Source organism: Gopherus flavomarginatus, chromosome 2, assembly GCF_025201925.1.
Source record: "Gopherus flavomarginatus isolate rGopFla2 chromosome 2, rGopFla2.mat.asm, whole genome shotgun sequence".
In the NCBI taxonomy this organism is placed as follows: Eukaryota; Metazoa; Chordata; order Testudines; family Testudinidae; genus Gopherus; species Gopherus flavomarginatus.
In genome coordinates this window covers 94,739,792-94,765,350 of record NC_066618.1, presented here as the reverse complement: position 1 = coordinate 94,765,350, position 25,559 = coordinate 94,739,792, and the positions used below count along the sequence as shown (strand labels likewise).

General features: G+C 40.8%; 1 protein-coding gene across 2 annotated transcripts in view; it reads left to right on the top strand.

Moving 5' to 3' along the window:
- Positions 1-25,559, top strand: part of AMPH (amphiphysin) — a 193,252-nt gene that overhangs the window by 110,249 nt on the left and 57,444 nt on the right. For both annotated transcript variants that reach the window (XM_050937702.1, XM_050937701.1), the window contains exons 5-12: positions 2,815-2,910; positions 6,499-6,606; positions 7,526-7,611; positions 11,662-11,737; positions 15,772-15,854; positions 18,571-18,712; positions 23,184-23,312; positions 24,695-24,808. In XM_050937702.1, coding sequence (XP_050793659.1) covers positions 2,815-2,910; positions 6,499-6,606; positions 7,526-7,611; positions 11,662-11,737; positions 15,772-15,854; positions 18,571-18,712; positions 23,184-23,312; positions 24,695-24,808 — 834 coding nt within the window. The remainder of the gene's footprint in view (positions 1-2,814; positions 2,911-6,498; positions 6,607-7,525; positions 7,612-11,661; positions 11,738-15,771; positions 15,855-18,570; positions 18,713-23,183; positions 23,313-24,694; positions 24,809-25,559) is intronic.

Below are 25,559 nucleotides of genomic sequence, written 5' to 3'. Positions count from 1 at the left end.
CAGAATGGACCCGGCCAAGGGGTCTGGTTCTCTGTACCTACAAGCTCTGTTTTAGACTGTGTTCCTGTGATCTAATAAACCTCTGTTTTACTGGCTGGCTGAGAGTCACATCTGACTGCAAAGTGGGGGTGCAGGACCCTGTGGCTTCCCCAGGACCCCACTGGGGCGGGCTCGCTGTGGGAAGCACACGGAGGGGCAGAAAATGCTAAATGCTCCAAGGGGAGACCCAGGAGGTGAAGACATGTGAGCTTCTTGCCCTGAAAAAGTCTGCTCCAAGGGAGGGGAGGCTCTCCAAAGTCCTGACTGGCTTTGTGGGGAGCAGTTCTAGAGCATCGCCCAGAGACTCCATGACAAGAAGGGTCTCAGTGAGGGACACTGACTGAGACTAGTCTGCAAGCTCCTGTTTGCTTGAATGGAAACTGAACTGGAGATGGCACCTCAGACACTAGGAATGGAGAGCCCAGTCTCTCAGTTAGACTGCCCCAGGGACCTGAATAAGAACCATTATTGCTCACTTTGAACTGTGACTGTTTAAGCCTCTACAACTAGGGTATTTGCAACCATTTCCTTGCCCATCAGCCCTGTAAAATACCCGTTCACTTAGCCATGGGTCTGAGTGGTTATTGAATCCCACGTGGGCTAACACCTACAAGACCGCAGTGCTTGCCTCTGCATCTTGGTGCACCTGGCATGCCACTGGAACCTTACGGACTTGGTGTAGGCCAGTCCTAAGAAACCCTAGTAATTTACACTGGTGTCAGAAATGGGATTCCAAATGGCAAATTTGGCTGGCAGGATGTAAAGGGCAGGAGCTAGAGGTACGAGGCCTACTTGGTGGGTAGAAATGAACAACCCTGATGATCTTCCCCTATAATAGCAGCAAAGAGTCCTGTGGCACCTTATAGACTAACAGACGTATTGGAGCACGAGCTTTTGTGGGTGAATACCCACTTCATCAGATGCTGCTTTTACAGATCCAGACTAACATGGCTACCCCTCTGATATGTTTTCCCCTGAGCTCCAATAATGTAAATAGGTAGGGAAGTGCAGTTGAGAGAGGGTGATGCGAGTTGTAGTCCCCTGCTTAGCAGATCCACCACACACTGGTGTAGATCCAAAGTATTCTCACTGATTTAAGAGGAGTTACTCTGGAGTCCCAGTAGTTTACCTGATAACACAGCCAAGTTTTGGTCTCTGTTACATACAGGATAAATCTTCTATCTCCCCACCTGTGTGAGTATGGTCTCAAACAGGGTAACACATGACACACTGTAGTTTCTACAGCTGAGTCTCTTCCAGTTTAATCTGAAGTTTCGAGGTGATGTTATGGATTTATGCATTGCTGAAAATACAGTTTAGGAGAATACACTTACCTTGTCAAGTCCACAGGCAATTATTCCTAAATTGTTCCATCTAAATGACCTTGATCTTTATGTGAGGAGAGAAGGTGATTTGAAGCACTAATCATTTATTCAGCAAGTGCTTTTCAGTCCCATTAACTTTTTGAAAACCTCCAAGATTTTAATTTATCTAAAATGTGTTGCTGCAAACTATTTTCAAATGCCAGTGTACCATAATTGCTATTGCTTGCTATGATCTAATGCTTTGCTGCTTTTTACACAACTGTAATTAAATATTGTGTTAATAAATATGGATTTTTAAGTGTGATTAATGGATTATTAATGGAGTATTATTCATATGAGTCTGCAATTAAGGTAGGAAATAGATAAAATAAATTCTGGCATCTTGTGTCATACTGCATTTACAATATATCTGTCTTGTGGCACAGAATGAGTAAACAGTGTCACTAGAAAATAGCCTTCAGGACTGCTGCTTGCCCATGGATCCTGTAGGGTAGTGGTTCTCACTCTTCCCATACCAGGATTACCACAAAACTTCCTTCTTATCTAGGTGAGATCTAGGTGGGATCCCCCTCCCATTTAGAAACATGAGAAGAGCAGGGTGATTGTGACCCCCCCTGACACGTGTTCAAATGCCAAGATTGAGAAACCAAGTTCCAGGAGATTTTAAAAGCACTGATCTGTAGCAGCAGCAGCAGAACTTTGCATCTGGCATGAGATGTCACTCATTCTCCATAGTAATCCTAATCAGTCCAGCTGCATTAACATGCTCAATGACAGGAGAATTCCAAGGAGCATATTCTGGCAGTTCTCCCACGACTTTACATGGGTGTGAGCTAGCCCCCAGCTGATGCAAAGAATGGATGTGATGTGACGTTGATGTGAAGAATGGGACTTTTTGTCCGTTGGAGTAGCAGTGGTTTCTAGCCTGAATCCAAATTTTCTGACTTACAGATCCTTTGAGTTCTGTGATGCAGAACTATTTGTGCCAGGCATTTGCCTTCAAAATGCTCTATTAATGATAGGCAGAGAGAAACAAATATGGGGAATATATGACTTCCCCTGGTCTGGAAGAATACTCAACCAGAAAACAACTGTTAAAATAAAATACTGTAAAATAAAATAAACCCAATTTCTCCATTGTCCATACATTTTACTGAAAAATCAAAACCAGTAGTAACCCTGCAAAGCTTGGATTCATGACTTTCCAAGACTGCTATTACTTTGAAGACTGTAACATTTTTAATTGATTACTGGAGTTAAATTTATTCTATTGTAAATTAAAACTCACATTGAAGTTTTTTTATCCATTTCACAACTAAATTCTGATTTTTGCAGGAAGAACTTTATAAGATTCCAGGAGAATTAAGTGTTACCATTTACATAAGTGTTTCCCCTAAATTTTGAGTGATTGTCAGCTGTGTTTCTCTGTATCTCATATCTTTCTTTACAGAAATGTGATGTGCTCTGGGAAGACTTTCATCAAAAGCTGGTGGATGGATCATTGCTGACCCTGGACACATACCTGGGACAGTTTCCTGATATCAAAGTACAGTAATACATTTTTATAGAGAGAAGAATTAAAAGGTTACCAATTACTATTGAGTCATAATCATGAGAGAAATGAAATAAAGAATATACAGGAAGCCAGCTCTTGTGGAATGTAACACATCTAATTCTGTAAGCAAATTCCATTCATAGTCTATGCTATTTTCTTGAGTGAACAAAATTAAGTATTATGCAGTAGCACCATTTAATGTTCTTAAATTAGCCTTTGTATTTCAGACTTTTATGTAGGGATTTTCTGCTCCCACTGAAGTCAATGGCATAACTACCACTGACTTCAGCAGTGCTGAAGCAAGGCCTTGAGCCCAAAGTGTTACAGCAGAATTATTAGAATCAGAAGAGTTCTGTCATTATTCTTTTCTTGGTTAGATGCACCTCTGGATGTTTGAGTCACTTGTTTTCTTTGTTGAATTTGAAGCAATAAATGGTTTCTGTGGCTTGATCAATCACAAAAGCTTTGCAATACACCTCAGTAGAGACTGCTGTTATACAAATCAAAACATACACTCCCCAAGTCCCATTTTAATTCTGTCTTCCCTGTAAGGATTTCAAAGTAGCATGCACCCAAATCATGAAATTTCAATAATGTAAAACACTGAATCACAAAGTTGAACACTTGAAGACAATAGGACTATTAACATGCTTAAAGTTAATCAAATGCTTAAGTGCTGTGTTGGGCTGGAGCCTTGGAGCATGGTTGTGATGATCAACAGTGTAAAGTGGAGGAGTGCATAATAAGCACATGACTAAAGAAGAGATGAGACTTTAAGGAAAACAGCCCACTAACCCAACAGACGATGAGGAAGGAGAATGTTATAACTGAATGATACCGTAAATTTTCAAAGCAGTCCTGACACATTTAGTTGCCAGGCAGATGCCATCCGTTGGATACTTATTCCAAAGCATCAAAAAATAAATAAAGATTTCAGCTTTGTTCAGAAGGGCAGAAATGTTTAGTTTCTACTGTGATTGGCTGAAATTTAAGGTTACCATTTTGTGGCATTGACAGCTGAAGTACACACTAAAACAGGACTCAGTTAAAGCCAGTCAATACTGGCTACAGCTCTTGGTGGTACTTGTTAAAGGCATGTGTTCTGATATTTCAAGAAATGCTAGGTTCAGCTTTGTTTTCACAATGAAATGCTATTCAAAATGTATTGAAATTGGGAATTGAACTGAATTTGGAGCAATCTTTGTAATCAAACATCCTGATGTGTTACTTTTATGGATACCATCAAAGGTGTAGCCAGCTTATGTTAACACCATCTTTTTTAAGAGCCATAGCCAGATTGGATGGCTTCAGATACTGTGGAACTGGATCTCTAGCTTTCACCCATGATTGACTGACTGAGGTGCAGCCACTCGTGCCTGTGATTAATTTAGTCCTTTTGCGTCTCTGTTGCTGGTTTGAATCAGGCCTATGCTTATAGTGACTCTCAAAATTGTCATCTAAGGGCTGTTCAGCACTTATTTGAAAGGAAATAGTGGACTCAATGACTTTCTATAAAACAGGCAGCCATATTGCAAAAATCACCACCATAACTGGCAAGTTTACTTACAGTCTCATTTGAGAGACAGGGGCAGATCCTCTGATATGCTGGGTCAACTTTATGTCTTGCCATTGGTGCAAAGCTGCTCTGAAGTCATTTTAGCCAGCCACTAGAAGATTTCAGTAGTACTGAGGCATCTTGGGCATAGAGCCAGCTTAGTGACTTCAGACTCCCCAGGCTGCTGACATAGGAAAAGTAGCCAGGAAAAGGGGGACACAGCCAGAACTTCCTTATGAAGGGATGATCTTCAGCGGTGAGTAAGGGTTGCATATTCAGCCCCTGCTATAATTGACACCAGGGACTACATTAGCACCAGGACAACCTAGAGTCCTGGGTGCTCAAGGTGAGATAAAGTCCCACTCCTGTTCCTGAGCTGTGACCTGTTCTCTTTAGCTGCAGCCTGGGATCTGGTCCACAGTATTATAAAAGGAAATGACTATGAGCTGCCAATATGATATGGGTGTTAAAAAAGCTAATGTAGTTTTAGGATGCATCAGGCAAGGTGTTTCCAGCAAAGATAAGGAGGTGTTAGTACCGTTATATAAGGCACTGGTGAGACCTCGTCTGAAATACTGTATGCAGTTCTGGTCTCCCATGTTTAAGAAGGATGAATTCAAACTGGAACAGGGTCAGAGACGGGCTACTAGGATGATCCGAGGAATGGAAAACCTGTCTTATGAAAGGAGACTCAAAGAGCTTGGCTTGTTTAGCCTAACCAAAAGAAGGTTAAGGGGGGATATGCTTGCTCTTTATAAATATATCAGAGGGATTAATATTAGGGAGGGAGAGGAATTATTTAAGCTTTGTACCAATGTAGACACAAGAACAAATGGGTATAAACTGGACACTAGGAAGTTTAGACTTGAAATTAGACAAAGGTTTCTAACCATTAGAGGAGTGAAGTTCTGGAACAGCCTTCCAAGGGGAGTAGTGGGGGCAAACGACATATCTGGCTTTAAGACTAAGCTTGATAAGTTTATGGAAGGGATGGTATGATGGGATAGCTTAATTTTGGCAATTGATCTTTGATTATCAGCAGGTAAGTATGCCCAGTGGTCTGTGATGGGATGTTAGATGGGATGGGATCTGAGTTACTGCAGAGAATTCTTTCCTGGGTACTGGCTGGTGAGTCTTGCCTACATGCTCAGGGTTTAACTGATCGCCATATTTGGGGTCGGGAAGGAATTATCCTCCAGGGCAGATTGGCAGAGGCCCTGGAGTTTTTCGCCTTCCTCTGCAGCGTGGGGCGTGGGTCACTTGCTGGTGGATTCTCTGCAGCTTGAGGTCTTCAAACCACAATTGGAAGACTTCAGTAACTCAGATATAGGTTAGGGGTTTGTTATAGAAGTGGATGGGTAGGATTCTGTGGCCTGCTTTGTGCAGGAGGTCAGACTAGATGATCATATTGGTTCCTTCTGACCCTAAAGTCTATGAGTCTATATACAATATGCATTACTGTAGTGTCAGCAATTTTCCAAGGCACCTTTTTTAGTATTATGACAGGTCCTACGATACCTACAGTGACTTAATTAGCATTGCCATTATGTGATGTCAAAATTAAATGTATTTGTTATGTATTCAAAGAAGTCATACTGAGAAGTGTATTTTCAGCATTTTTCCTAACTCTGAAAAAAGTTAATATATATTAATCATTAAATTCACTATATAATATGAAAGGGAACTTAGTTTGTGATGCCATTATAGTATAGCTTAATGAGTCCATTCACAGTGCTGTTCATATATTATGAAATTGATATGTGAGATTCCAGTCCTGCAAACTCTCCATGCACACATCTTTTGTCACACCCTTATTTCTCAATAAATAGGTTCCTTATTAAAATAATAAATTACCTAAATTATCTCTTTCACCAAATGTGCTTTCACTGTGCAATACTATGATAAATAAAGTTTAGATTGCAATTGAGAGAGTAAATAATCAGACAAATTAAAGCTAATTAAATTAAAGTTCCCTCTCAGGTTGCTTGGATGTGTGGCAAAACAGTGCTGAATTTTTTTTGCAGACTCGCATTGCAAAGCGAAGCAGAAAGCTGGTGGACTATGACAGTGCAAGACATCACTTGGAAGCCTTGCAGAGCTCAAAAAGAAGAGATGAAAGCAGAATTACAAAGGTAGGGTATGTCTTTAAATAATAATGTTACTGGCAGCAGAGGTCCTGAGTTCGGGTGACATTTATTTCTGCACGGTGGATAGCATAAAGTCTGTTCTCTTCCATTTCAGAAAATGGGACTGCTCGCATGCTGATGTTTAAACACGTTATGCACTTTGCTAGATCAGGGCCAGAGTGCTCAACTTCTTGCAGGAGTGAGTCCCATTTAAGTCCTATTTTGAGTTGCAGTGGGATTTAAGGGTGCATAGGCCTTGTGCTTGCCCTTTGTACAGGGATCAGTTGCACCCTTTATGAGATGAGACCACCATGAAGGGCTTCATCCTACAGCCCATGATCATATGTGTAGTCCCACTGATTTAACAGCATCTGCTCACGTGAATGAGGGTTGCAGGATCTTGCCCTGGATTATTACATTCTTCAGAATATTGTCTATCACTCTGTAAATAAATAAGAAAAAGAGTATAAATAGTAAAACTGAGAAAATAACGTTACAATGTGAGTTCTTTGGAAAATTGCTGGGTTTTCAGTTTCGCTACAAATGCAAGACTCAGCAAAGGTTCACCCAAAGGTTTAGAGAAGCTCTGAACCTCTACAGGAAAGCTGGGCCAATTTATTGTTTCCACTGAAACCTCCTGGAACTTGTGATTTTGCACATTTTGACACAAGAAGAGGTGACTTTTTCTTTCGGTTTTGGTTGTATTCTTTGGAACCAGAAATGCCTGAGATTCAAACCTATGCAAGCCAAACAATACAAAAATGTTTGCAGTAGCCTTTGCAAAATGAAACAAGTGAATTTTATACAGCTATCATAAACAACAGTAGTTTGAACTACACTCTCTTCTTTTGTTAATAGAAAAACAGATTCATGCAGTTTCACTGTGTTTGGAGAATAAAAGCCAACATGTCTTGCTTTGTTATAGGCAGAAGAAGAGTTTCAAAAAGCACAGAAAGTGTTTGAAGACTTTAATATTGATTTACAAGAAGAGCTTCCATCTCTATGGTCAAGGTAATTGCACAACTTGCATATATAGGCCATAATTTTTGAAAAACCTAACAGAATTAGTCTCCCAACGTCCACTGAATTTTAATGTGTGTCACAGAATGGCTGTCCCAGTAAATGAAGTAGGTCCAACTCCCCAGTGTCAGAACCAGTATCAGAACCATAATTTCTGAGCATCTTTAGCAGCTTGTTTTCTTTAAAATTGCATGGCAGTCCCTGTGTTACAAGTTACCATTTAAAAAGAACCAGAAAGAGATAAATAGTTGTAAAATGCAGGTATTCTATTTTAGATTTAATAGGCTGGTGAACAAGAATGATAGAGAAACGTCCCATTAGAGCGTTACATTATTTAACAAATAAGACTTGAAAAAAGGATGCTTGCGGCAGCCAGAATGTCTGTCTACTATTGTCCTCTACACTTCTGTTTAAAGTGAGATGAGTTCACATTTTTCTGTGCTGTTCATACTTTCAGGCACTTATCACCTCAATACATTTGTTTTACAGGCTACCAAAAGAAACATCAAACCAAACAAAAAACCCCAACCAACTATACACAGAACCAAAAGTCCACACCACACACTTTGGCATGCATGTCCTTTTCATTACGGTGTGTCTGTTACCTTCTAACTAGACTAAATGGTTGATAGGATTTCAATATACATTTGAGCCTACAGTCATGGTTCAGGAAGCACATTCATTCAAAGCCCCCTTTTTTTAGATACTTACCACTTTCCAGAAAAAATGCCCTATTGGGATAAAATTTCTCAGGCTTATTCTCAGCCCACAGGCGATTTTTTTGTTGGTGAAAATTTGGAGAAATTGCATGTGGAATTTCCAAACAGGCGAGAAATGGAGTTTTTATGCTCTTAGGGTTATTCAGATTTCCCTGCACTAATATAAGCCAAAGACACATTTTCAGGACCAAATTAAAAAAAATTCAAACAATTTCAAAAACTGTTCATACACACACAGAAAAATTAATTGCTCTTACAAACATCTTTATGCGAATACCTACATGCATGTACAGTTGTGTATTTTGCATTCATAATTATTTTCTTTTACATTGTGTGCATATTTTGCATGCTCTATTTAGGCATCTGTCTTTTAACTTATCGCTTGCCATCAACCTTTGTACATATACAGCCTGTGAAGAGATGGATAGTGGTTGGAGAATGAATCAGGTTTGTTTAGTGAATGAAGCTCATTTGTTCCAGAAGTTGGAAGGTGTAATGCAGGAAGATAAAGGACAGTCTTGTGGTTATGACAGTTGAATGGTGGTCTGTAGAAATGGATTCTATCCTTGTCTCTGTCACAGAGTTCCTGTGCAATTCTGTGCAAGTGACTTGAACCAAACTTTTCACAGGAGGTCACTAACTGTATGTGTACCTCATTTTCTGAATGCCCAATTTGACACCCTGGAGATCAGATTTGCAGAAGTGCTGACTGCAACTGAAGTCTGTGAGACTATGTTCCGAACAAAAAAGAACCATACAATGTTAAATGCCCTCAAAAGACCCTTAGATTTTCAAATTGATCACCCAATACACCTCTACGCCGATATAACGCAACCCGATATAACACAAATTCAGATGTAATGCTGTAAAGCAGTGCTCTAGGGGGACAGAACTGCGCACGCCGGTGGATCAAAGCACGTTTGATATAACGCAGTTTCACCTATAACGTAGTAAGATTTTTTGGCTACCGTGGACAGCGTTATATCGTGGTAGAAATGTATTTAGTGTATACTTTTCACATTAATGTCTCAGTGCCTTAGTTTCCCATCTGTAAAATAGAAATAATGCCACCTCATCTCATGGGGTTGCTGTGAAAATATATTCATTAATGTTTGTGAGCACTCGGATACTATAATGTTCTCCACCACAGAATCCCTATGTGAGATAGATACTGCTGGACTAATCTCTTGGAGCATAGGATTATTTGCTAATCTTGCCTGTCTCACTGTATTACTGTAGTGAGACTGAAATAGCTCAGCATGAGACTTGTGAAAAATAGACATTGCCATTTTTTTCTTGCTTGCTTAAAGCCTGAATGCTTTAAACAACATATATTCTTGTTTCAGTAAGACCAGCAACTAGATGGGTATTCCAGATTTGGGGAACATGTTTCTCATCTCTTGGATCTGAAATTACTATAATTTGAATAGGCAGCGTGGTCCAGGGGATAGGGCACTGGACTCAGATCCAAGAGATCTTGGTTCTATTTTAGGCTCTGCCACTGGCTTGCAGTGTGGCCTAAGGCAAGTTACTTCACTTCTGATTGCCTCGCCTTTCCCCTCCCACCCTTTGTCTTGTTTATTTAGACAGTAAGGCCTGGTCTACACTACAAGTTTATATCGAATTTAGCAGCGTTAAATCGCATTAACCCTGCACCTGTCCACACAACAAAGCCCTTTATATAAGCCTTCCCTTCCTGATGGCAGACGGTACAATATGACTGGTATCCATCATCGTCATCCCGTGAGTGCTCCTGGCTGGCTGGCCTCGGTGAGGTCGGCTGGGGGCGAAAGGGCAAAAATTGGAATGACTCCCGGTTATTCCTTTCTTTAAGCTTTGTCTCCTGGAGATTCAGTCCTGCCTGGAATATCATAGCAGCTGGAGGCTGTGCTCCCCTCCCCCCTGCTTTAATGTCTAATGGAGATTCAGTCCTGCCTGGAATATCATAGCACCTGGAAGCTGCCTCCTCCCTCCCCCCCCCCCCCGTTTTATCTCTGATTGCAGACGCAATAAAGTCAGTGTTGTTTCTTATTCATGCATTCTTTATTACTTCATCACACAAATGGGGGGATAACTGCCACAGTAACCCACGAAGAGTGGGGGAGGAGGGAAGCAATGGGTGGCGTTGTTGCAGGGGCAGCCCCTAGAATGACATGCAGCTCATTTCTGCAGGACGTCTGGGACTCTGACCCAGAGTGTCCGTTTGCCTCTCTGGTTCTTTAGTAGACTTGCCTGATATTCTAGGCATGACTGACTCTACCTTTAGACAAAACTTAAAGAAGAGGATGACCAGAAGAGTCATTCCCATTTTTGTCCATGCGCCCCTGGCTGACCTCACAGAGGCTAGCCAGGAGCACCTATGACAGCAGCAGATGGTACAATATGACTGGTAACCATCATTGTCAACTTGCAAAGGCAAGATACTGCTGTGTAGTGCTGCAGTACCGCATCTGTCAGCAGCATCCAGTAGACATACAGTGACAGTGAAAAAAGGCTGAATGGGCTCCATGGTTGTCGTGCTATGGCGTCTGCCCGGGCAATCCAGGGAAAAGAGCGCAAAATGATTGTCTGCTGTTGCTTTCATGGAGGGAGGATTGACTGACGACATTTACCCAGAATCACCCTCGACACTGTTTTTGCCCCATCATGCATTGTGATCTCAACCCAGAATTCCGATGGACAGGGAAGACTGCGGGAACTATGGGATAGCTATGGGATAATCGGAATAATCCCGTAGTGTAGACATAGCCTAAATTCCAAAAGCCTGTCCCTTTTGTTCTTCTCTCTCATGCATGAAGGCTCTTACTATGTATTTGTGCAGTGCCTAGCACAGTGGGGCCCTGTTCCCATTGGAACTCTGTAGAGGCTACTCTACTATAAATATATAATAATAATGATTCTGTGCTAACATGGTAGGAGCTTATGTACAGTACATAATTATCATTGTATCTTGGGCACTGATTATATTAACTTCAGAGATGATGCCTACGGGACAGATTCTGCCACCCTTATTCACACTGAGTATTAATTTACTCCCTAAGTATTTCCACTGACATAAATGGGACCATGTGGGGAAGAAAGTAACCTTCAGCATGAACAAGGGTGGCAGAATCTGGTCTCCGGCTGTACCGCTTCAGGATTGTTACATGATCAGTGAATCAAGATACAATTTTTTGTTTAATATTCCGTTCAATTGTTTGCTTTCTTCAGAATGGTCAGGACACAATAAAGAATGTTGCTTGTTGTTTGAAAGAAATGAACAGCTCATTTTCTCTCTCTCTTCACCCGTCTTTTTTCCTTTCTCTCTGTCATCCTCTCTCAGACGAGTTGGCTTCTACGTGAACACTTTCAAAAATATATCCAGCCTTGAAGCCAAATTTCACAAGGAAATTGCTTTGGTAAGTAAAACTGAATGTGCTGTGTGAATTATGCAACAAACAAATGTTGTCTTTGGGAGCATGGAAAATATTGCAGCGATGTATCTGAGAATTTGTCCTTACTGCCTTGATCCCTGGTCAGTGTAGTATTAACATGAATTTTCACTACACTTCTTCGCACTATGCCAAAGTAATGTCCCTGACATTGTCAGATTAAAATCCAACTGCAGTTGCAAAGTTCTTTGTAGAATGTCCTCCCTCTCTCTTTTTTTTTTTCCTTCATACTGTCCTCTTACACATTATTAATGGGGCAAGGTTGCTGAGCACCTTGTGCTAGCATTAACTTTAAAACTGCATCAGCTCCACGAGTGCAAGAGGCCATGGTAGAGGCTTCCTCTTTCAAGATCTACCTCTGTGAATTCCTACGCTGCTAGCAATTTATCATTATGTCCATGGTTCTCAAGCAAACAGAGTAACTTCAGTAAGACACTTATGATCGTACGCTTATATACTTCACCAAGTCAGTGACTAAGAGCTTGTCTACACCCCCAAATCAGTTAAATTTAAATATAGTTAAGCTGGTACAATAACTGTGTGCAGACCAGGTGTGTGTGAGAGAGAGAGAGTTAAAGAAATGCTAGAAACTAACCAAGTTTTCAGGTAAGGGTCCAACAGTAACCTTGACTGTTCCTCACACTTGAAATCCCCAACCACTGTCCTCTTACAGGTTGGAGATCCCACCATATTCCAAAAATTAAAAAATAGCCTGTTCCTTTGAATATGAATTCCAGAGGTATGCACTTTAGTTGTATGCAATGGTAAAACCCACACCCTTCTACAATACTGGTACAGGGTGAGTTCTGCTTCATATCTTTAGTATGCCAGGGTGGATTAAGGGCAAACCTGTGGATTGAGTCTGGTAATTAACAGCACTCTATTGTTAATAAGACTTTCTTCAGGAGCTCTCCACACAAACCAAAATATGCTATAAAATTGGCCTCTTTTTCATCTAAGAAATACCCTATAGCACTTTACAAATGTCAATTAATTATTGAATCATGGAATCTCTCTCTCTCTTGCTTTCTCTCTCGTATTGCAGACAGCTCCCTTCTTCGTTGGCTGATTCTTTAACCAAAGAAATCCCCTCTCCCTCAAAAGCCTGTCCCTTTGTTCATCTCTCCTGCCCTAAGCTTCCTTTGTCTCCCTGACACACTCAGGCCTGGTCTACACTACGAGTTTATCTTGAATTTATTAGCATTAAATTGAATTAACCCTGCACCCATCCACACAACGAAGCCCTTTACTTTGATATAAACGGCTCTTAAAATTGATTTCTGTACTCCTCCCCAACGTGGGGAGTAGCACTGAAATCGACATTGCCATTTCGAATTAGGGTTAGTGTGGCTGCAATTCGACGGTATTGGCCTCCGGAAGTTATCCGACATTGCACCATTTTGACCGCTCTGAACAGCAATCTGAACTCGGATGCACTGGCCAGGTAGACAGGAAAAGTCCCGCAAACTTTTGAATTTTATTTCCTGTTTGCCCAGTGTGGAGCGCTGATCAGCACAGGTGACCATTCAGTCCCAGAATCAAAAAAAGAGCTCCAGCATGGACCGTACGGGAGTTACTGAATCTGATCTCTATATGGGGAGATGAATCTGTTCTCTCAGAACTCTATTCCAAAAGACGAAATGCCAAAACATTTGAAAAAATCTCCAAGGCTATGGTGGACAGAGGCCACAACAGGGACTCAACACAGTGCTGCATGAAACTTAAGGAGCTGAGACAAGCATACCAGAAAGCCAAAGAATCAAATGGATGCTCACAGAGGGTGGGGCAACTGACGACTGTAGCTATCCCACAGTTCCCACACTCTCCGAAAACCATTTGAATTCTGAGCTGAGCTCCCAAAGCCTGAAGGGTCAAAAACATTGTCGCGGGTGGTTCAGGGTATATGTCTTCAGCCTTTCCCCGCCCCCCTCCCCGTGAAAACAAAGGGAAAAAACTAGTTTCTCGTCTTTTTTCAAAGTCACCGTATGTCTACTGGATGCTGCTGGCAGACGCGGTGCTGCAGCGCTACACATCAGCATCCCCTTGCTTTGCCTTGCGGATGGCAGACAGTACAGTAAGACTGGTATCCATCATCGTCGTCCCGTGTGTGCTCCTGACTAGTCTCGGTGAGGTCTACCGGGGTCGCCTGGGCAAAAATGGGAATGACTCCAGTTCATTTTCTTCTTTAAGTTTTGTCTAATGGAGATTCAGTCATGCCTGGAATATCGTGGCAGCTGGAGGCTTCTGCCTCAGGCTGCTCTCCCAGTCAGCAGCACCGCGCGGTTGCGCCTACCCCTTGCTACCAGGGCTCACAATCAGATACTTAGACCTCTACATTTTGCTGCAAATAAAAAAATTAAGCTGCTGTTTAGAACTGTCTCCCAAAATACATATCCTGGGACATTTTGTATTTTACCAGTGTCAACCAAAGGCCCACACACAAATAGAGATTCAGTCCTGCCTGTGCTTCTATCCTAGTGCTTATCACAGATTCCCATTTTCAGCTATAGGCTGAGCAAGTGCAGAATGGTGGTTCACTCTACTTTGCTGTAAGCCAACTGCCCTCCCCTCCCCCCTTTGATCTCTGCTTGCAGAGGCAATAAAGTCAGTGTTGTTTCTTATTCCTGCATTCTTTATTACTTCATCACACAAATGGGGAGATAACTGCCATGTAGCCCAGGAGGGGTAGGGAAGGAGGGAAGCAACTGGTGGCGTAGTTGCAGGGGCATCCCCTAGAATGGCATGCAGCTCATCATTTCTGCGGGATGTCTGGGGCTCTGACCTGGAGTGGCTCTTTGCCTCTCTGGTTCTTTAGTAGGATTGCCTGACATTCTAGGCAGGGTTGACTCTCCATTAGACAAAACTTAAAGAAGAGAATGACCTGGGGAGTCATTCCCATTTTTGTCCAGGCACCCCCGACCGACCTCACCAAGGCCGGCCAGGAGCACCCATGACAGCAGCAGACGGTACAGTAGGGCTGGTAACTGTCTTTGCTACCTTGCAAAGACAAGGGGATGCTGCTGTGTAGCATTGCAGTACCATGTTTGTCAGCAGCATCCAGTAGACACATGTTGACAGTGAAAAAAGGCTGAATGGGCTCCATGGTTGCCATGCTATGGCATCTGCCCGGGCAATCCAGGGAAAAGGGCGCAAAATGATTGTCTGCCGTTGCTTTCACGGAGGGAGGATTGACTGATGACATTTACCCATAACCACCCGCGACAAATTTTTGGTCCCATCAGGCATTGGGATCTCAACCCAGAATTCCAATGGTCAGGGGAGACTGCGGGAACTATGGGATAGCTTTGGGATAGCTACCCACAGTGCAACGCTCCGGAAGTTGACACTAGCCTCGGTACATGGACGCACACCGCCGAATTAATGTGCTTACTGTGACCACGTGCCCTCGACTTTATACAATCGGTTTCTGTAAAATCAGAATAATCCCGTAGTGTAGACATACCCCAAACACTCAGTCTGTGTTTGTTAAAAGCTAGTACTAGTAACTTGGTTCTTTGTCATGCTTCTGGGAAAATTCCATTCCTTCAAACCAAGGAACACTGCAGAGAAGTTGAAGAAAACTTGGTTTCCTAGGCTTCAGACAACCCAATGTCCTACGCTGTTCTCATTTGAATGGGAGCCATTCATGTTAACAACTTCTTTTATTTGTTCCATAGCTTCATCCAGATAGGGTGTGAATATGCAAGAGTGTCCTTGACAGCCATGGCTCACTCACTACACATGCAGGTTAGAGTAACGCATGGAATTCATAATCACATACAGAATGAATAAATTGTACATAGACTCCCCAATTCATCACAACTTCAGTAGGCTTTGAATCAGGCCCTAAATGAACATGGCACTATGGTATATCTGAAGAGGTCTATGTTGTTTTAGAGAAGTCAGCAATTTCTAAACCAAGCTTACCATCTGTACTTTTATCTAATACTGTAACATTTAACCTAATATCACATTTCACAGAGAAATGTTTTTCTTCTCAGCTATGCCACAAACTGTATGAGGTGATGACCAAGTTGGGAGATCAGCATGCTGACAAGGCCTTTACCATCCAAGGAGCACCCAGGTAATAAATTGTTTATGAAATTACAATGGGCTTTCACCTTTCCAAAATAGTCAACCCACCTATAGCATGTGGTACTGCTACATCTTCATCTATGTACACCAATGTGCAGCAGCCAAGGATTTGGCCCTTGCATTCTTATACGTGGAATATACAACAGTGTTATCTTGTCTAATTATTGTACCACAAGTCTTGTAATACATGGTGTTTTTCTTAAAGCCATGGCTCCTGAAGCCATGTTGAGTAGGTGAGAATCTCAGATTTAATTAAAAACCAAGTCTGTTTTTAACCCTCATGGTTGCTGAGGAAAGCCTGAGTACACAGCTCAAGTGCCCCTAAAGATTCAAAAATTGAAAGGCAAATTAAAATAATCCCCGCCCCAACTTTTATATATATATATATATAATACAAAATTATTTCTATGCTTTATGGGAGCTTAGCTCATGATTTTGGAACATTTGGGGTTAGTGATACTGATCCTTTGTCTCCTGACTTTTACTTTGCACACAGCATGATTTCCTGCCTCTCTGCCTGGCGTAGACAGAAATGTGTTTTCTGCTTTCAGTTGTATAATGATGATGGGATGAAAAGGCACAAAGTGTAAAACGAATAGTACTGATCTATAGAAAAAAATTGACGTTTTAGAGAGACAGAATATATAATTCCTGCATTTATAACCATCATCCCTTGCATAAGCAATTGTGGAACTAAATTTTGACCAATGTGCTAATTTGCCCCTAAAACAGTGTTACATTAGCATTAATTAGAGCTGATCAAAAAACAGAATTTCTGTCCCAAAGGAGATTCCAATATTTCAACATTTGTTTTCACCCTAAATCAGAAGGAAAAATTGAAATACTGGAACCTTTCACAAAATGCAAAGGTTAGAAAAATGTCTATTCAGAATTATCCAAACATTTCATTTTGGGTTTGTTCAACATTAATCTGCATCTGTGTGAGCTGCCACAGTGCCTCATGGGAGTTCCTTAATGTCCCCATTCTTCCCTATGGACTTTCTTGGTTGGACTACACCTCCCATGATGCACTTGCAGAAACTTTGATTTTACAGAAACCACACTTTCCGTTAGGAATTTTTCATAAAAATACATTAAAACTAGCATTAATGTATACCCGTATTCTAGCCAGCTGTGGTCCTATAAATAGACCCGTGCTTCCCCTGCTCTTCCTTTGCCAAGTTTCTCTTGCCAGAAGAAAGAGTGATTAATGCAATATGGGCTTTTTTCTAATTTATTTAAGTAACCTTGTATTTTTGACCTTCCAGTATGACACACAATATTTACAGGGGGGGAGGTATCACTACATTATGTTGTTGTGTGAATACTATTGTAACCCTACTTTGGAAACTTTTTATTGTTATACTAAGATTCAGCATTAAGCTGAAAAAACAACAGCTTTACTTGAGTCTAACTTTTTTGCCGAAAACCTGCATAAAATTAACTACAGTGCACACTCTGAAATATCTTATGTCCCAACATGCACTAGATCTTGTGTCAAACCTGGATGGATTCTTTGAGGGCGTTTTTTTACTGCCATTCCAAAAGCTTGTTCAGGAACTCAGGAAAGAGTAATTTCAGGATAAGAGAGTTATTTTTTATTAAGGAGTAAATAAAGGACACAATGAAGTTAGAGCTTTTCTTCAGAGGGTGGGAGAAGGAGAACAAAATTTTTTTAAAGCGGCATATCATTGAATACACTACCTTGAAGGGAAATAAAATAGGTAGGAAGGAGCTTTTTAATAACTGCATATTCGTTTTTTTTTTATTTTAATATTTCCACAGACAGAGGTGGTGAGTGTGAGCTAAAATATATTCTTGCCAAAGAATAAATTTGCTTTGCTTTAGTGTTAAGAACATGATTGTGGCTGGTCTCCTCAATCATGTAAAACTTCACTTCTCCCTAAAGATACATACGGCCAGTTCTCCTCTTACTGAATACTGTGCTCATAGAACCCTGTAGACTGTAGGCTCATTAATTATAGAAGAAAAAATCTGTTTTCTTCAATATTAGACTTTAGAAATCTCTAGACAGTGAAATATCCCTCATACTTTGAGTCTGATCCAGTTGGTATAAATTGATGTAGCACTCACAAAATCAACTGAGCTATGCTGATTTACACCATCTGAAAATGTGGCCCTATAATTAGTAGTATACTTTGGTTTTCGATTAAATTTCGTCTTATAGCTGTTGTTCTGTATGATTACTAATGTTTATTATTGAGCTTTGAACTGGGATTGTATATCACTGGAGCCTTTTAGATTGTGAGCTGTGTAAAGTAAATTGGTTAATGAGTTAATGACAATAATTGTCATTCACATTTTATTGTACTTTCAAACTGACATAAGAAATCATTTCAAATACAGAATCTTCTGGAATGTAAGGACTCTATTTTTTGAAGATGTTGGCATGAGAACAGTAGATGTTCTAGAAAACAACCTCTAGAAAATAAGGATTTCCTTTGACACTATAGTTCATTGATAGATTTAATTTAATCACTGTTTTAGTTATTTAATTATATAAGGGTCCAAATACATCCCTGATGTCAGGGATGCATTTCAACTATTGTGTCAAAAAATATCATTATTTGAGGCTATAGAGTCAGAAACCTACATTTCTCAAAGGGTTCGGAAATGTAACTCATGAGATAAAGTCAGTGAAGCCTCATGATATATTCAGAACTTGTTACTTTGTGTTCATCCAGTGACTCAGGTCCACTCCGTATTGCGAAAACACCATCACCCCCTGAGGAGGCCTCTCCCCTGCCTAGCCCTTCATCTAGTCCCAGTCATACACTGGCACCTGTTTCATCTCCTGCACCAGCTCGGCCTAAATCACCTTCACAGGTAGGAGCAAAGCTAACCTGGAGAGCGGGCCTCTTACACAGATGTAGATGAGCTATTGTGGGAGATTCCACAGCAGATAAATCGGGTGAGATTTACATTTGGATGGTGAGTGCTGGAGTGCAGGAGGAGTGATTCTAAATTAGAATGAAGAGTGATGGTGAGCTGCACTGACGCAGCTTTGTCAGGAAGGGCTGTGACACCAGGAGTTGCCCCAGCTGTTCTTTCCCCTGTCGCAGGTGCTTGTTGAAATTGATCTTAATAACAAGTGATGGGAGAATGGATTGAGACTAGAAAGTGGTGCTGATTGAACTATGTATGTGTTAAGATACTTATGAATAGAACCTTTAAAAGGATGCATATTCAGGGTTTTCATGGGAATTAGATCTATCTAGCACATAAATTACCATATGAAAAACTTTTAAAAACATGTATGTGTATTAATACAAAAATAGAATTGTAGATTACATTTTCTTGTATTATTGACTATTTACGCACAGCATTGCCATTAAAAAGTCAACATTAACCAAACGTTGTCACCACACAGTGCTGAGATACCATAATCTGTCCTTTCCTTGGGATAAGGAATAATTGTGGTAGCTCAAATACTGTACTATTGTGGTAATTTTTGGTAAAATACTTATTGGACCTGATTGTCCTGTTATACTGATTTTATACTAGAGTGAGAAGTTTGATCTCAGTGGAATCATGCATGATTCTCATCAGTGTAAGTGAGATAAGAATCAGACTCATTAATGGCAACCTCAGTAGTGTAAGAATTGTACATGATACTTTACACATATATCAAGCATATAGTTTCTATAGTAAGGCGGCATTTAAAGTTTAATTAAAACAAGCACAACACAGCTAATTCCCTTATAAAAAGAAAGAGAGTATGGAATTACATTTTTTAAAATTACAGTAAAAATATGACAATAGTTTGACATGTAAAATAGTGGTACTGCAGTATATGGGGCAATCCCTATTTTTTATATGGGGAACAGTTAAAAAATAATTGTATTTTCATGACATTATTTGTCTCTGAAGACTGTGTTTGCACACCGCTTGCCTCTAACTCAGAGTCTACTTGCAGCACTGAAGGACCAAATCCTCAGCTGGTGTAATTCAGTGTTGCCCTATTGTTTTCATTGGAGATACATTGCTTTACATCATCCAAGGGTCTGTCCAAGATGTATATACCTGTTTTTTACATTTTCATAGGCATGGATATCATATTAGGTATTAGTCCAAACTATGGATTTACCATGACTATTTTTATCTTTATGATTCAGAGGGATTATAGTTTCCTTTCCTAAAGAATAAATATGATTTGATTTATTTTGTCACTTTTTCTGTGTCATGTTGTAAGAAATGTGTCATCACAGCTTGCTTGTTACATCTGGAAAAGTGCAGTGCTGTCTATCACCAGATTCTCCTCAGTGCAGGAAACAATGCTGTTCAGACCCACAGTACAGTAGACGTCCTTAGACTTGTTAGTTCCTGACTGTAGACCCTCAATGTTATCTTTTCTTCCCTCTCTGCTTGATGCTGTTTATCACAGTTATTTTCACAGAATTCATGGGTACATCGTCATTAAAGACTCTATCTAGTAAAACACTTAAGAAAGTAGGTAGTTAATGGAACTACACAAATACTTAGTCACACATGTATGTTAAATGCTCTAGTCGATCAGGATGAAAAAAGGACAAATATAACCAGATTTTAAGAAATGTTGCATAATTTCTCATTTCAGCCACACAGCAAAATGGCATTTTGAAAAAAATTCCTGGTGTCAATTAAGTCAACACTGTTTGATTTGGTTAATGCCATGTTGATAGTTAAACTTGAGGATGTAATGCGGGGGGGGGGGGGGGGGGCAAACTGCAGCCTGCAGGCCACAACCGGCGCACCAGCTGAATTAATCCAGCCTTCGAGCTTCCGCTGGGGAGTAGGGCCTGGGGCTTGTCCCGCTCCCATGCTCCAGGTGGGGAGTGGGGTTGGTGGCTGCTCCACACAGCTCCTGGAAGCAGAGGCATATCCCTCTCCGGCTCCTATGTTTAGGGTCAGCCGGGGGGTTCTGCGTGCTGCCCCTGCCTCAAGCGCTGCCCGTGCAGCTCCTACTGGCCGGGAAACAGTGGCCAATGGGAGCTGCAGGGATGGTGCCTGCAAACGGAGCAGCATGCAGAGCCGTCTGGCTGCGCCTCCATGTAGGACCTGGAGGGGAGAAATGCTGCTGCTTCTGGGAGGTAAGCGCTGCCCCAAGCCTGCACCCCTGAGCCCCCCCACACACCTCAACCCCCTGCCCAAGCCCTGATCCCCCTCCTGCCCTCCGGACCCCTCGTTCCCAGCCTGAAGCATCCTCCTGCACCTCAAGCCCCTCATCCTCAGCACCACCCCAGAGCCTGCATCCCCAGCTGGAGCCCTGATCCCGCACCCCAACACCTTACCTGAGCCCGGACCCCCCTCCCACACCCTGAACTCATGATTTCTGGCCCCACTCCAGAGCCTGTAGGCCCAGCCAGAGCCCTGACTCCTTCCTGCACCTCAACCTCAATTTTGTGAGTATTTATGGCCCGCCATACAGTTTTCATATGCGGATGTGGCCCTCTAGCCAAAAGGTTTGCTCAACCCTGAGCTAATGGGATGCTGAAAGGAAATAGTTTGCTATATTACCCCATCCTTCTGTTCTCAAATGCTTAATATAGTTTCACTCCACAAACTTTCTCTGACCTAAAGTTTCCCCTCTGTCCTGAAATAACACTTTCTCCTCTTTAAACCTCATCCATGCACTCCATAGTTGTTTATGTAGGAATTTGCAGTGGTTGTAGAAAATTATGAACAAATTAATATATTATATATATTTTAAAAGAGAGAAAATGTGATTAAAATACATGTGATGCTATCAGCTCCAATCCTTCAAATACTCATACACCTATGTTTAACTTACATAGGTGAGTAGTTTCATTAACATCAATGGGCCATAAATGTGTCCTTAAAGTTAAGCACATAGTAAGTGCTGTTGCTGATTAGAGGCAGGATTGCTTGCATGCTTTACTAATTCAGGACCATGAGTTCTGTCTTTGTTTTTGTTTGCCTGTCTTTGACGGGATTCTGCTCTAAGGGCCTGAGGCAAAGCCCAGAAAGTCAGTAGAAAGATTCCCATTGACTTCACTCAGCTTCGAATCAGGACCCACAAGACAAAGATTAAAAACTTGTCCTAAAAGACCTGCTATTTTTCATTCTTTCATATATGAGAGTTTCAAGAGCACAAGCCTTTGATGGCTGCATCTGAAATTTGTAGCCCCCTAAAATTAATTATAAGGATAAAAAGATTACTTTAAAAAAATTAATAAGTGTAAAAAGATTACTTTTTTAAAAAAAATTGTAGTTTTGTGGCAATGTACTCTATCCCAGACAATATACTGGATGGTTTCCCTGGAAAACAGAACATTCCAAAATATTTATTTACCAATAGATTATTTCACATTGAAACATGTCACCGCAGCAAATAACTTTTGAAACTGCAAAATTTAACAAATCCTGTGTCAGGGTGAAGCCTGGATTATGCAGCTTGTGTCAAACTAGAGTATAATAGCACAAGGGTAAAATAAGATTTTTCTATAGGCACTCAAGTTTCCTCCTGAACAGTAATATATACAGTATTGTAACTAGCCTACCAAAAGGGTCTAGGTAACTTCAGGCTAAATCACTGGCCTTTAGTTGATTTCATTCTGGATTGCTTACTTGTAGTTTTAAATAAAGAAAATCTTACATATTTTCTATTGGATAAGAAGCCACAGTCAAGAAAAATGTTTTGATATAGATGATTGGCACCTTTTGTCGTCCATCTAGGGGAGTTACAACGCAGCGCTTTGGAACACACTGCTATTCACACCTCCATGGTCCAAACTCCGGGGCAGCATAGACATTCCCTTAGTCTTAGGGAAAAAGACATTAGTTCCCAGTCCTGCCAGCGACTTAACATTACTAGCCTTAAATAATGGGTGAACAAGAGTCAGAAAAGTGACAGAAACTGAAGAAAGTTTAAGCAAACAAGTAATGAGAAAGTTAAGTTTCTGTGCAACACTGCAGTGCAAATGATGCTACTGTGTTGCAGGTGAAGTGTTTTCCAGCCTATTACCCTAATAGTTTGAATCTTAAGCCAAGAAATGCTGTTGTATTAATCCTCTCAACTGGAGTCCCCGTAGACGCGAGAGATTTATTTTTTAAAATGTTTTCTTCCTTCAAACCAGATGATTTTGAACAGTCAGTGAGTTTCTGATCTGAATTACAACAGTGGAGTTGCTGAGGTCAGTGGAGTTACTTCAGATTTGCACTAAAGCAAGTGAGATCAGAATCTAACCCCAACATATTTAAGATGAACTGTTTATTTTAGTCCTACCTAGAACTTAAAATTAATTCCATTATACCTGCCTTAAGGTTTTACTTCGTGACATTTTTGCTCTTTGCCTAGTTGAGGAAAGGGCCTCCTGTCCCACCGATGCCTAAACTCACACCCACAAAGGAGCTGCAGCAGGAGAATATCATCAGCTTCTTTGAGGACAACTTTGTACCAGAAATCAGTGTGACGACTCCTTCACAGGTCAGTCTCAGAGATGATGGGTTGCTACAACATGAGTCTAATCTTGCAAATCCTCCAGTTCTCCAAGAGGGGGAATACTGTTAATGTCAGTTGGGGTTCTGAGTGCAGAGGGCATGCAATGCTGATCTTTTATAGTATCATTGAATGAGTTATACATATTGTTCAGTCTCAAAAGGATTGGCAGTGATGGCATATTGAAAAAATGAAGAAATATGATTTGCTGAAGATGGCTACAACTAAAAGGCCTGTGAAATGTTTGTAACTAAACTTGACACTCATCTGATTTCAGGTTTCATTAAAAATTCAGCCTTGTTCTGTTTTTAAAGCCTAATACTTTCAAATATCCCAAAATACACTTTTGAGCAATCCTGGGCTAATTTATGGGCTTTCAACAAAATCATGGAGGAAAAAAATCTTTCTCTCTTGATTCTGACTAGGGAAAGTAGGGGGAGGTGGGAGGGGAGGGTGACACTCTGCTATATCTGTTATGATTTTGTGCAGATTTCTCCATGACTGTGTGTAGTGAAAGCAAAATATATATTTGCATGTATTCATGCAAAGCATCCCCAACTGAATCAGGTCCTTCTCTGGTTTTGACCTGTGTGAATATTAATTACACAACAGTGCACTGTACAAGATAAGTTGATTTCTTAGTCTAATTATACTGTAAAATAAAATAAATGGTGTAGGTTCAAATACCTGTAACAAAAATCAGTTGTGCAAAATGTTCATGCATAAATTTCACTTAGTTATTGTGATTGCAAGCACAGTCATGGCAATTATAGGTACAAATGGTCTGAAATCTGAGCCTAGGTCTGGTATGCTGTGTACAAATATAAAACGTATGAAATAATGTGGTATATGTTTGAGAGTTAATATTTTTACCTACATTTATATAAGATCAAGAGAGTGTAAACAGAAATAAGAAAAACAAAATTAGATTCCAGACTCAGTTCAAGTAATATTTCGATTTTCTTGACAAAAATGCAGTGCCACCTTTCGCAAGGATTCTAACCTGGTGAAGACAGCATTAATTTAGACCTGGCTTACACCTTAAACTTAGGTCACCTTGAACCTGGCTACATCGCTCAGGGCTGTAAGAAATGTCATGTCCTGTGTGATGTAGTTAGGTTGACCGAACCGCACTGCAGACACAACTAGGTCGGTGGAAGAATTTTTGCATTGGCATAGTATCACCTCTGGAGGCAGTGGATTTACTGCAGTGATGGAAAAGTCCCTTCCGTTACTGTCATAGGTATCTACACCATAGTGCTGCAGTGGCACAGTTGCAGCACGAGGTGTGCTGCTGTAGCGCTTGTAGTAGAGACAACCTCTTATAGTTGTCTACGGGAGATAGCTCAGTGGTTTCTCTTCTCCAACAGAATGAAGCTCCTGAAGCTAAGAAAGAGGAATGTTTGCTAGATCTGGACTTTGACCCTTTCAAGCCAGAAGTGGTATCAACAGGAATAACCCTAACCCACTCACCCATGTCTCAGGTATTTCTTTGCTAGAGGTATGCTATACAGGAATAGTGTGTGCTGAATTTGGTAACAAACATCTGCCTCACAAATTAATGAATGATGGATTTACAATTTCTGAAAAACTTGATCTCCCTGAGTTCTCATTAGCCATTCATCTTCCTACTTCAGCAATACCAGTACAACTTGGTGATAGGGTAGCGGAGAGAGAGAAGTGTCAGTCTAACATGAGATTATAGTTAAGGAGAGCAGCCACCTGTAACTGATGGCTTTGACTCTGACATTATACTTTTTCTCAAACCATAGAATAACTCAGAAGAAATGTTGTAATCTTCCCAAGCCTGTTTTGCTGACAGGTTCTTTTTTATAAATCCAGCTATTACTGATGTGGCTCTGGAGACGCTCAGTTTTATAGGAGCAGCATACTTCCACTATGCTGTGATGGAGTCTTTGTACTAAGTACAGAATATGACCTGACTGGCTTTCTTTTTCATAAATGTGTTTTAGTTATGACTATAAGAAAAAGAAAATAAAATGGTCTCACATGTTTTCATGTGGGATATTATAGGGAAGAATTATTCTGTACTATATAATGATCTAGAACTGCCATCTTGACTGAAAGTAGCTTCCCTCAGCAGAATTATGGGTGATACAGGAGTTGCTGGCTTGACCTAGTGAAGCTGCAATTTTAAGCTTCTGTCTGTACTGATCCTAAATAATGTTAATAGAATCCTTTCTAAATATACTTACTGCTAGTCAGGTGATAAGA